The 13085-nt window shown below is 37.9% G+C and overlaps 1 protein-coding gene and 1 long non-coding RNA gene across 3 annotated transcripts in view; both read left to right on the forward strand.

The window, feature by feature from the left end:
* The first annotated feature begins 6 nt into the window (after positions 1-6).
* Positions 7-6562, forward strand: LOC120737061 (protein sel-1 homolog 3). The gene is made up of 23 exons (XM_040037507.1): positions 7-353; positions 454-928; positions 1133-1259; positions 1363-1484; positions 1568-1683; positions 1774-1835; positions 1949-2081; positions 2177-2312; positions 2413-2550; positions 2701-2906; positions 3002-3181; positions 3454-3573; positions 3888-4028; positions 4157-4219; positions 4333-4506; positions 4615-4742; positions 4828-4911; positions 5002-5092; positions 5204-5291; positions 5382-5491; positions 5588-5715; positions 5803-5905; positions 6229-6562. Exons 1-23 carry the CDS (start codon positions 261-263, stop codon positions 6313-6315), a joined length of 3105 nt encoding a protein of 1034 aa, XP_039893441.1. The 5' UTR covers positions 7-260; the 3' UTR covers positions 6316-6562.
* Positions 6563-7581: 1019 nt separating this feature from the next.
* Positions 7582-13085, forward strand: part of LOC120737134 — a 29781-nt gene continuing 24277 nt past the window's right edge. For both annotated transcript variants that reach the window (XR_005696679.1, XR_005696678.1), the window contains exons 1-2: positions 7582-7634; positions 10490-10638. This is a non-coding gene — a long non-coding RNA (uncharacterized LOC120737134). The remainder of the gene's footprint in view (positions 7635-10489; positions 10639-13085) is intronic.

Below are 13085 nucleotides of genomic sequence, written 5' to 3' on the forward strand. Positions count from 1 at the left end.
TGCTGTAGATTCTTTTTGAATTTTTAGATTTGACTCTAAAGTTCGCACCAGCACAAAGAATTCAAATGTAGGTTGTGAAATGTAGATTCAGGAAACGGTGAAAGATACTGGGTTACCTTTTGTTATATTATCAGCAGTGAAATGCAACCAAATCCAGAGAGCTCCACGGAGGTGTATATAGTAAGTGGGTGGAGCTTTGTGCTGTCAAATATTTACCTAGGAGAGTAGCTGAGTTAGAGCAGGATAAGATCCGGGTCTTGATGCTTCTGTTTCACTGCAGCAAGATTATTGCTTGGGCAATGGATTTTCATACACTGTACAAATATATCTATCAGCTTTGCCTCACGATGCAGGTAGGAGAAGGTTTGCCTTCATCAATAATTCACTAATACACTGGTTCCTTCTAATGTAGTCTTCTCAGGAAAATGTATGCTTGTCTTCTGTCACATACAGGTTGTTTGGGGTTTAGATGAGGTGAAAATCCTGAATCCTCCAGAGGAGGCTTTGCCAGACCATCTTTTGCAAGTACTCTACTCTTGTGATGAACTTGCTACAGTACAGCTGGACTGTGTTGTATCCTTTGAAACTGGCACCATAAGCACATTTCTGCTAAGACAGTGGAGCTGTGTCCCAGGTGTCAATAAAATAAGGACTGTGAAGCTGAATCTGCCAGACTGGTTGGTGTATCAACCTGATGGGATTGTTCCAGACTCTCAGTGGGTGCTGAGTTGTATCCTTCGAGCCTCAGTCAGACACACTGGATATGATGATACTGAGAAGTCTGTCAGAGCTCAACATGTGGCAAATTTGAAACCTAAGCCCTACTTAAGTCGACGTGTCAAACAACATCAGCTCTGTATTGCCTGGGGCACACAAATGCTCCAGCTAACTAAACAGTTTATCCAGAAACAGTGTGCCTTGGAACAAGGTGAGGTTGGAGAAGTACGAGTAAAAGTTAACTCTATATGAAGTTAAAGTGAAGCTATGAAAAAAAAAATCTCTCACCATATTTGACAGCAATATTCTGTGAATCTTAAAGATTTCAGAGAAAGATGAAAAAACTGACACAGTCCTCGTTTTTTTAAACTTTGCAATAACGATGCTAAATTGTAGGCTTCCAAATTTCATTTAGAAAAGCTTCATTTGCTGTCTTCAATCTATGCTTCAACTGGAGAAAGCTTTGGTATCACAAAGACACTGAATCCCCACAGGAATGAGGTTCTGGAGTATTTACGTGTTAAAGCCATCTCTTTCCCATGGTATGATAGACTGTTTACAGTATATCTGCTAGTTTTCCATTCTGTCATTGAAGTTACCATTTAAGGTCATTTAAACAAGTCTTTTTTATGGGGGGGTTTCTAGGTGTACGCTTTCCATCTGGATATTTGTAACCAGACACTGCCAGGAAGCCTTGTGTGGCGTGTTTCATCATATAAATTCCCAAAATAGTTATATCACACCAGCAATACTCTTCACAAAGTCAGGTATAGTTAATTTTTCTTACATATTCTATTTATCGCATTATCTTGACTTACATAAGGCTCATCTTCATTCACATTAAACACAGGTCACCTACACATCCAGATGAATGGAGAGTCTCAGGAATCCTCTGCATTTCTCTCTTCATTCAAGGTCCCTTTAAATGTGTGGTGCAATCTTATTGTGATGGTGCAAGGTAGAACAGTAAGTAGTCTTTTGTTGACACAGCATACCGTTTATCATGCACATCATCATCATAATGAAAAAAACATGCTCATTGTCATTGCATCTCAGGTGGCTGTCAATATGGTATGCTTGGATAACAACCAGAGAACAGTTAAAACTTCTGAATATATGTAAGTCTATTTCTAATGTGACATCATGATTCAGTTATTACCCAGAGGAAGAAAATGTATTTGAGGTGTACTATAACACTATGTGCTCTTCTGCTGTATAACATGCTTTACAGGTTTAGCTTTATTATCATGTTTGATGACACAGAGGGATATTTTGTGATTGGAGGAGGGAAGTATATACCAGGAGTGAAAGGCTATTTTGGACCAGTGATATACCACCGGAACCGAATTGTGTCTGACATTATGGTACTTCTAGTAATACTGTACTTACTTAATACTTGTAGCTACATCCAACTCAACTGTTCACTGTGTTCAAGTCTGATTATATCTTTCTTTTTCAGTCTGAGTTTTATGTTCCAGATGTTATACAGAATTTAAATCTCACCAGGTGGCTGCAGACTTGTGAAGAATTTAGCTTTGACATGAATGTCAAGATCAGTGGCCATTCAATCAAGATCCAGCAGAGGACAGAAGCCGGTAATACCAGCAGTAGGGTTTACTTACACTAGATGGTGCAAAAAAATAACTTTTCAAATAATGACACTGTGAGTAATGTGTTTGTGCTGCTTTTCTTCAGAAACTTGCTCTCATGCTTTCCATAAGTGGGTGGTAAAACACAGACAAACATCAAATCCACAGTGTGCATCGTGGGAAGCAGCTGCTTCTCGCAGAAGACATGCCGCTAAACTGGCCAAATTATTAGTTTTAAAACATGGTGAGAGATGAAGTATAATATTTTCAATTGCCAGGGCATTTTAAAATATAATGCGGTCTGAATTAATGATGCTTTTCTGCAGTTGTAATAGCTGCTGTTTTGGATTCTGCATGTCATTAAACACATTAAAGTTCAATTTGTTCCTTGCAGAAGGAAGAGCAGTTAGCCTGCATGATTTGGGCAGAGCACTATACTCCTTATCACTCCATAAGCTGGGCAAAGCGAGAAGCACGGAAGTGGTCAGCAAAGTATTATCATTGCTTCTCCAAGCTGGCTGTCTAGCTGATACCCGAGCTCTGCACATGTCATCTGTGCTCTACAGTACTGGCCTAGGAGTCCAGAAAGAGCCTTTTAAGGTCTGTTTTATCAGGTCATTTATAGTTTAATTAGTTATTTGTTTTTTAAAAGCTTTTTTTCAATATATTCTCACATGTTTAAATGTATGATGCAGGCTTGGCTCCTTGGCCTGCTGGGTGCCCAAAAGGGTGATCGATTGGCATTGCTGCATCTTGGGCACCTGCACCACCTTGGACTGCATGGTCAGCCCAAGGATCATGATCTGGCCTATGCCTATTTCGCTAACATTGCTCAACAGACAACTATAGACCGTCACAATCCCTCACCACAGCAGGTTTGGAAACCATTGTTTTTTTCTATATAAATAATTTTTTTATACAATGTATGACCTGCTTTACCAATACATTTAGATTACTTTTTATCATGGCTACAGTTTTTCGATTTCTGTCCTCAATAAATGTATCTTTGTTTCTTCAGTTCATAATAAAGCAGCAGTATAATGAAAGCGGCATTATTACAGTGATCAAAATTAGTTAACATTTAATTTAAAGCAAATTTATTTTCGAACCTTAGCATTTGTCTCCTCTTTTTTTTTCTCCTTTTTAGACAACAGTTGAGGCTATTTTTGTGAACGATGAAAAGATGTTGAATATCCAGACCAATGAAAACCACCACATCTTTCAATGGCTCAAACATCAGGCCCGGAGGGGAGCAACTGAGGCTGAGGTAGTCTACTGACTTTGTTGTTGCCCTTTTGTTTCAAGTATGCTTCTCACATTTCATCAAGCCAAAGACTGAGTTAACAGGTTTGTCACAAGACTAACTGCTGATATAACTGTTGGTATAATTGTTCTTCCACAAAGACAAAAGCAGAAGTAAAATCACTGATGTTCATTAGCAAGAACTACAGAGGCTACAGAGGTGGAGCATGGGCAAAGGAAACTCTGCTGGTGTTGATCTGCATCACTTTTTTAAAAACTGGACTCCTGGGGGGATTTCAACATTTAGATTTTAGTAATACTTTGAAAATTTTCTTACAGCAAGCTATTGCCCGCATGCTATTCTGGGGCCAGCAAGGAGTGACTCCAAACATCCTGAAGGCTGTGAGACACTATGAAAGGGGAGCTGTCCAGTGGGAGGATCCAGTGTCAATGTATGACTATGGGATAGTACTTCTGCAGGTCAGATTTGTGTTTGATATGCAATATGGAACAACATTGACAAATATCTTAATCTAAAGCATTTTCCTTCCACCTGTGTTAACATTTAGTCACATCTACTTGTAATATATGAATGTTTCTCTCTGTAGGGACATGGAGTGGAAAAGAACATTCCAAAAGCTGTCACATTCCTAAAGAAAGCAATGGATAAGGTGGCTAAATGTTAATAACTTCTTTATGATGTATATGTTATCTATGCTGTAACATCTGGAGTCCACTTTAAGTTTGCATCTCATTCTGGTTCTCAAAATAATCGGTCCTACAGGGTCATGTTCCTGCAATAAATGCCTTGGCTTGGTACTATGAGCACTTTGAGAAGGACTACAAACAGGCCATACAGCTATGGGAACAGGCCGATCTCCTCATGTGTCCAGAAGCAGCTTTCAATCTTGGTGTGATTTACTCACAGGGCCTTTATCCAGGAAAACCTGCCAACCAGGTAAGCTCAACTGTAGCATCATCATCCACTGTAACATATATGTCATGGGTCCTGTAAGTGGTAATAATGAATATATCTTATAATATAACTAATTTATCTGTCCTACAGCATATAGCCTATAAGTACTATCTGAAGTCTGCAGAGAGAGGAAATCTCAGGGGAGGGATTCTGATTGCTGACATTTGGACCACTGGGATGCCTGGCTTTGTCAACAGACATCCATCGGACGCTGTTTTGTCAGCAACTTACTTTTTTATTTATTTTAATTCACATGCATTTCTATTTGTCCCCTAACCAGAATGTATTCTTAACTGACTGCAGGTGGGTAAAGTGGGCAGCGGAGCACAACGGATACTTGGGCAGCATCTTACACAAAGCTTTGGATGCCTATCTCAAGAACGACGTGTAAAGTCTTTCTCTAGTCACAGTTGCCAAAATCCTGATCAGATCACTAGAATGCAATTACAGCTATTTCATCTTCTGACTTCACTACAGGTTCACATCACTATTATATTACATGATGGCTGCTGAAGCAGGATATGCAGTTGCACAGTTTAATGTGGCGTACCTGTGTGAACAAAATTCGGTAAGTAACAGAAATGTAAATCTGAAATGTGCCTCTATTAGCCTAAATGTTATTGTCACTTTCCTGCTTACTTCAGCTCTCCCTCTTTATTTACTACTTTTATGTCAATAGGGAGGTTTTCTGGATCCTGTTTATGCATCAGACTGTATGTGGAGATATTACAACATTACGATCCAAAGTCAAAATCCTAACACTTATGGTAAATTACTAACTTTAAATGCAACAAAACAGTTGCAGACTTGTGCACTTACTATACCTGATTTGATCTCGAAATCTGTTTTCGCCCCAGCTTTTATTAGGATGGGCGACTTGTTTTACGAGAGGCATGGTAACAGGCAGAAAAACTTGTTTTCTGCAGCACAGATGTACACACTGGCAGCACTAAGGAACAATCCCCAGGTTTACCTCCTTTTATATTACACCTTTGCTATGTTTTTGTATATATTGTGTGCGTTTGTTTATGTTTTAGTAAGTCATACCTGTCGTTTTCTACAGGGATGGTACAATTTAGGTGTCCTTGGTGAAGAAGGTTACAAGCTGCCACTGTCTATACTGATTAAACTTGGCATCTCAGAGTTATACCTGGCAGACAAGGAATTGCTTCTAAATGCCCTGTACAAAAGGTTTGTTTGAATACTGTCTGTATTAAAAATGCAGCTTACTGCACGTACGTATATGCAACAAAAAAAATCTATATTTCTTTCCAAAAGATGCAGAGACTCGGAAGATGCAGACTCATTCTTTCCTTGCAGCCTTGCCCTCTTCAGTGTATACGTACAGACATTTCAAAAGCACTATAGCGCTGCTATTAAGGTAAGTGTAATATCCATATCTACAACAAATCAGTGACCAACATAAGATTTAACAACCCAAAATTAGGTTCAAACACAATATGTCATAACTGAAGTACTCAGTGTCTTTAAATTATCATTCTTTGTGTAGCCTGTAACATGTTTCTATCATTATACAATATAATGACATTCACACTGATAAGAAGTCATCAAATTTTAAAACTTGAAAATATTAAAATCTAAATCTATTAGGTAATGTGGTGTAGTATAATATTTCTCTATCAAATTAATATTAATACTGCTTCAATCTGAATTTTGTGTTCCTGTTCCTTTTATTTCCCACAGTTCTGCACTGCTCTTGCTGTGGTTGCAGCTCCAACAGTGTTTTTAATCATCCGTGGTATGTTCAGGAGACGCTTGTCTCTGCACTAGAACCAAGGTTGTTGTGACACTTGCCTGCAAACAAACTGAAGGACTATGTGGATAAGTCAACCTTCATTAGCACAGAAACACCACAGTAGTTTACCTATTGGTTACTTGGGACAACTGTACGGAGCAAAGCTGACATAAAAATGAATGTATTTTTTGTATATGTCTGTGTCTGTAATCTGTTTACTGCTGTTAAAAAGACTCGCTTTTATTTTATTTTTTAATTGAATAAATCATAAAGATTGCTGTTTCCTCTGTTGATTATTTCATCTTGGTTCATTTGTGAGTGAATGACCATCAGATGGTCAACGCCACCATCACCACTTTATACTGCATCATGAGAAACATATATCTTATAGTTCAAAATTAATATTTGGATTTATATAAAGTAAACAAACTAAACACATTTGTTTAAAAGCAGTTATATTACACAGCCCTGCCACTTTCTGGTTTAAATGTAATATTATATGTATGTATGTATGTATGTATGTATGTATGTATATATATATATATATAGTAACACAATGCTGCTTACAAACAGAAAACAATCCAGAGAATTTCTATAGCAATTCATATTCTAATAATCAGAATTAAACAAGTAGTCACTGACAACTCTCCTCAGAACAAATTAGTTCAGCCACATCTTAATTCCCCCTGGTTCTATTTTGGGGAATAATTTGGCATTTGTTGGGGGGGGGGGGGGTGATGATGGTATGACAAATGTTTAGTTAATTAATTTTACGATAACATTGCATCCTTTGATATTGAAATATAAAAATAAAATTGTATTTTTTTTTTATTTTTCATCGCTCAAAATAAGCGTCACACTCGCGGAAGCCGGTATACCCGCCGAAACACTGTCTTGGGGGTGCATTTATCGAGACTTTCAACCCCAGATAGGCCAATTATGGATCTTCGGATCCACATTATGTCAGCAGCTGTTCTCCACCGGGAACTATGTTAAAAACAAACACCGCTCACGCCTCATAGATGACAGCTTACAGTCCTGCGTAAAGGTGAAAGTGACTTCGTACAGCCCCGATTTGCAGACGCTGTGCGCAGAGGTTCAGGAGCAGAAGTTCCATTGAAAACATACCACGGCAGACCCGCTGCTTTTCAGCATCTCTTTATTGACCACTTTTCATACAGGGTTGCTGCACGCATACAGCCGGCTATAGTTTTTCAGCTCACAGCCCGACAACACAACAGCAGAGAGAGCACAGACTTTAAGGCGGCGAGGCGTGATTGCGGGTGCCGCTCAGGTGCGTCCGACTCCCATGCAGCGGAGCTGCAGACCACGCCCCGCCACACACATTAACCAGGTAAAATACATATTTAGGCAGAATTTTGCAAATATCTAATTTTCATTTTTTAGCAGCATAGAGCTTCTTTTCCAATTACTTTTTAAAAGTCAGGTCAAGGCTCCAAAAGCCCAAAGGCGATATAAAGGGGGCGGCTCACAACAGTTTTTGTTTGCTACATGGATCATTTTAGTTCAGCTGGGTGTCTTTCCTTGTGTTATATTTGAACACAGTTCAAAATGTGTTAATTACATAAATAAAATGTAATTTTCTCATTAGCACTTCATGGATTTAATAAGCAACACACTTTAGTTAGTCAAATGTCTTTGATGTGAATTTTTCCCTCGCTGTCTTTATTTCTCTCTCTCTCTTTTTTTTTTTTTTTTTTTTAGTGTTATCTTCATTTTAGACGTCAAAAAATATTTGGGGCTCCCAGTGTTTTCTTTTGCGTGAAAACTGGGTCCAAATGGCTCTTTGGGTGTTAAAGGTTGCAGACCCCTGGGCTAAGGGATTTGACCGGACAGGCTGAGCCATGTTGTTTTAAGCTAGCATTACCCAAGAAGTTAGCCAATGTTATTGGCTACTCTTAGCTCCAGAAACAAAGGAATCTTTTCCCCCCTTTTTTACCCACATTGCAAAGCATAATAACATTATGACTGTTGCAATGTCGAACCTGTTGAATTAATTAATGGATAGGTCAATGCAAGCTTTTTCAGTTAGTTTTTTTTTTTAGCTACATTTTTATAGTATTTCTCCAGCTAAGTGCAAGGAAACTTACATTTAAACCGGGTTAAAATAGACTTGAAAAAACAACAGAATTGTCTTAACTCTTCATTGGATGGATTCAACAAAGTGGTGGAAACATTGCTCGGAGGTTTTGGTCCTTGTTGAAATGATAGCATTACACAATTACTGCATATTTGTCATCTACATAATTGTGATGCCACCACATCCCAAAGGTGCTCTATTAGACTGAGCCCTGGTAACTGTAGAGGCAATTTGAGTACAGTGAAAGTAGTACCTACCATATAAATGTTACAGCCTTTAAAAATACTCATCAGCTTTTTTCCAATCGTCTGTTGTCCAGTTTTGGTGAATCTGTGTGAATTGTAGCCACTCCTGTAAGCCATCAGCTTTAAGGTTTGACAAGTTGTGTGTTCAGAGATGTTCTACATTTGTTGTAGCAAGTGGTTGCTTAAGTTTCTGGTACCTCCCTGTCACCTTGAAACAGTCTGGCTATACTTCTGTGAACCCCTGCATCAACAATCCAGAGATCCATCCAACATCCAGAGGAGCTGCCATTCACTGGATGGTTTTTCTTTTTCGGACCGTTCTCTGTTAACATTAGAGATGATTGTGTGATATAATCCGGTCATTTTGACCGTGTCTACATGACTACACTGAGTTGCAGACATGTAATTGGCTCACAAAATATTTGTGTTGACAAACATTTGAACAAGTGCACCTAATAAAGTGCCTGATAATATAGTTTCTGTATTTGTGCATCATAGGCAAATACCCCAACTAAGTACAATAATTTGACAGCATGAAAACAAAAAGTAACAATTATTTATTCACTCATGAATGTACACTGAATGTACCTTAAATTTCAGTTGAAATGCCCCTTCATGGTGTTGGAGATTTTTTTTTTTTCATTTACTGGTGATGGAGGCTATGACTAATGTACCTATTGGACAGCAGCTTGCAGTCAGCAGGGAGACTGACCTTCAGCCTCCAGACCTGGATTCAAGTCCGTGCATCAGCTTATGTTTTTGAGAAAGTTCCAAAATTCTTAAAACCTGGAGTGTTTCTATTATCCAGGTGACCTCTGTTCTTACCACAGTGTTGAAAAAGGCAATGGCGTGGTTACAGAGGGTTGACAAATTAATGTCATCACCTCACTGATCATGACGTGAACCCTAAAGTAATAGATCAGAATTACAAACACTGCCAAAATGGTCTGTTAAATTACAGGAGCCTGTCTGTCAGTTTAATATATGTCTCAAATTCCCAATACTACCCCGAACAATAGCTGTATTATACTGTGTGAGACATTAACCTCTCTAATTGAGCTGTTTAACAGACAGAGGCAGAATGGGTAGTTGGACAAGTGCTTTTGAAATGTAGAGATGGATTTTGTGCTGTGTATTGCTTACATTGTAAGAGAGTGGTGATTTCTGTACTTATATTAGTGATGATAACTATTTTGGCATAATTTGAAAAACCTCTAAATGGTGAACTGCCTGTTATCATTTTAATTTATTCTAATTTTACTGGGTCTAGTAATTTAACGGTTGACATATATGCCAGTAACAAAGAGAAATATACATGAGAAAAGCCAGTGATGTCTGAATAGTTTGTCTCACTTGTTCTTCCACTATTTTTTGCTGCTCTGATATATTACCACTATTTCACGGCCATTTTTATCTTGCTTCTTTTGATTTAGGACAGGGACTGTTATACAAAGCATATCTGTTTTTGTTCCCCTTACTGTGACTTTAATATGTTTTCAATTACTTTGTACAAAGAGAGGTTATAGGGTACGCTGTCCAAGCTTCAATAAGGTTCTGCAATCATTGTAATTTAAGTGCACCATAGCCAGGCTTGTGATTTGAAGCTCAAAAGCTGAAATGTGGAGAGAAGTTGAATAGAAAAGGAAACGCCAGCACTTGGGGAATTTGAAATCAAATTAGTGTAACTCTGCAGCTTTTACTTTGTGCATGCTGGTTTACAATGAATGCAGCTCCTGACAATCTACATTATCAATGCAATCTGTCTCGCTTTTTCTTTTCTTCTTTTTCCCATCCACTGGTTTTGATCTCCTTTTTCTCTTTTTTTCATTTTTCCCATCTGTTTCTCTCCCTCTGTGTTTGCAGAGGTTATTTGGCTGGTGCAAGGAAAGAGAGCTGTGGCAGTTGAGTGTGTACAGATGAGGCGAAGGGAAGAAAGTCATTCAGGCGGTGAGCTTCACTCATTTGTGGGATATACAACTGAAAGGCTACACAGAGGTGCAGACACTGTGAAGGTACTGTGTTTGTTAGTGTGTGTGTATGTGGTTGTGTGTCTATTGTATTTGGGGACGAGTGTAAAGTAGTACTAACTGCAGCACTTGTGGGCATTTTTAATCATTTCTTGTTTGCAGCACTGAAGACTTTTATTTGGATTGAAGCTTTCCTTTTCAGAGACTTAAAAAGTTAGTTTTAAGTTCAAAGGAACATGTGTGGTATTTGTCAACTGTCATTATTTTTTAAGCTAAGTCTCCACATAACTGTCTTCAAGGATATCTGCTGTCTTTTCATTTTGGGTCTTCAGCTAAAAAGCTGTCTTTTCACTTTTGGTTAATATTCTGTTATTTAATCTTACAAGTTAGGGTTATTATGGAACATTGGTATACCGAAGCTATAGTACTGTGTGCTCAGTATAATTAACTATAGCCTTGAAATATTTTATTTCCTTTAAAAATGCGATTCTGGACTAAAATCATATTATTGTATTATTTATTCATTTTTCCTATTTCTGCTCAAATCTTAAGCAAAATAGTGATATGTTTATGAGTCACTACGTTTTTCCATGTTAGAAATTATATGCCATAATCAGTGGGCCATAGATATCATAATGTAAGTGGTGTGATAAAAGCTATTTGAAAATTTGCAGCACACTCATTTTCTGGTAATTGTGGGGATCAGAGGAACTATAAAGAAAACACTGATCAAGCATCTTAGTGCACCAATAAGGCCTTCTTTCTAATGTGGAGATATATTGAACGAAAGCCAGCGACAATATTTAAAATGTCTTGGAGGACTTTTTAAAACCACTGATGAGTTTTTTCTACTTACATTTACATGTAAGAAAGAACATTTATCCACAAACTTTGTAATGCTGAAATTTAAGTAAGTTGAAATTTAGTGTTATCTTCCAGTTTACACACAGGATGCAAACCTCGAGCATGGATTGGAGCTGTCACTTGAGAAAACGAAAAACAGAGGAAATCAGTTTAGGCTTAAGGGAAAGAAAGTTGATGCTCACAAAGTAAGAGATAGATAAACAAAGCTATCACAACATTTTCAAGTGTCAAGAACTATAGTGAGAAATATCATCAAGAAATTCACACAGTGCAGAACATGCCTGCCAGAGCAAACATTTCAAAGACTCTAGTCTTGTTTGAAAGAAAACTAGTGAGAGATGTGTCTTAAGACCCCAGTACAACTGGCAGCACATGAGTGAATCGCTCAGGCAAGTCGGGAATTGTGGTATAAAAGAAGACAATCAAAAGAACCCTACACAAGAATGGATTCCGAAGTTGCAGTGCAAGGAAAAATTCCACTTCTGCACAAGAAAAAACCTGCAAGCTAGACTGAAGTATCCTAAGGACAATCTGGATGGAGAATCTGCATCCAGATTGTCTGACCAAGTGCATCCCTCGGTCAGATACGATGAAGCTAGAGCTAGAGCTCTTTGGCCATAAAGACTTGAAGCCCATTGAAAATCTGTAAGTTGAACTGAAGACCAAGCTCCATGCCAGCAGACCATCAAATCTGGAGGAGCTTGAGAGATTTCCCAAGGAAGAATGGGCGGATTGCTCAGGAGATGTGTGTGAGACTTGTTGAAAACTAAAAAATAAATCACTGCAGGCTGTTATCAAAAGCATGTTATCACGCTTTGGATAACAGCCTGATAACAGCGTCAGTTAGCTGATGCTAACTGACTGTTAGCATCAGTGGGTTTAATAATTTTAACCCTGGTAGTTCTTGTTTTTTGTGAAATAATTTTATTTTTGCTTGGAAAGTAAAATAATGTAAGGATCCAAAATAAAACTAGGATGTTTGGAAAAGCTGTGTTTAAAAAAAATCCTTGCTCTATTTAACAGCACTTAGGAAATATTTGAGGAAAGAAATTTCATTTTCATAGGGAATCCTAGCTAATTCTTCCTTAGCTGTACTATATGTTGCAACTTTTCTAATCCTGGCACAAGAAGACAAAAAGAACGTTCTCGTTCTTTTTCTGGATTTCTGTGAGGGAAATGAGACTTTTCCAACCCAGAAAACACACTAGTGAACATCAGAAAACACACTAGTGAACATCAGAATATGAAATTCAGAAAAAAAGAAAAAAAAATCTGCAGGTTTACTTGTGTTTATTTTTCTTGCTGACTTTCTCAGGAAGCATTGAAAACTGACTCCTTGCAGAACTTAGCAATTAGGTGAGAGTAAGTTCTCTTTTGTCAAATATGTTGTGTATGTGTATTATTACAACGTATAGGAGTTTAGGTTTCAATTATATATAACCCTATAATAGTCACAACTCTGACTATTACAAGTTGTAATTACATTAAATGTTCAGTTCTCCATTGTGGTTTTTGTATGTTGGATTAAGCAATACTCTACCAGACTGATGTGTTGTAATGGATGGTGATCAAGATTGTCTTCATGTTGTTTAGTATTTGCAAGTCTTTTTTTTTTTTTTTGTCTAATT

This window comes from Simochromis diagramma, unplaced genomic scaffold, assembly GCF_900408965.1.
Source record: "Simochromis diagramma unplaced genomic scaffold, fSimDia1.1 OVJJ01000463.1, whole genome shotgun sequence".
NCBI classification, from domain to species: domain Eukaryota; kingdom Metazoa; phylum Chordata; class Actinopteri; order Cichliformes; family Cichlidae; genus Simochromis; species Simochromis diagramma.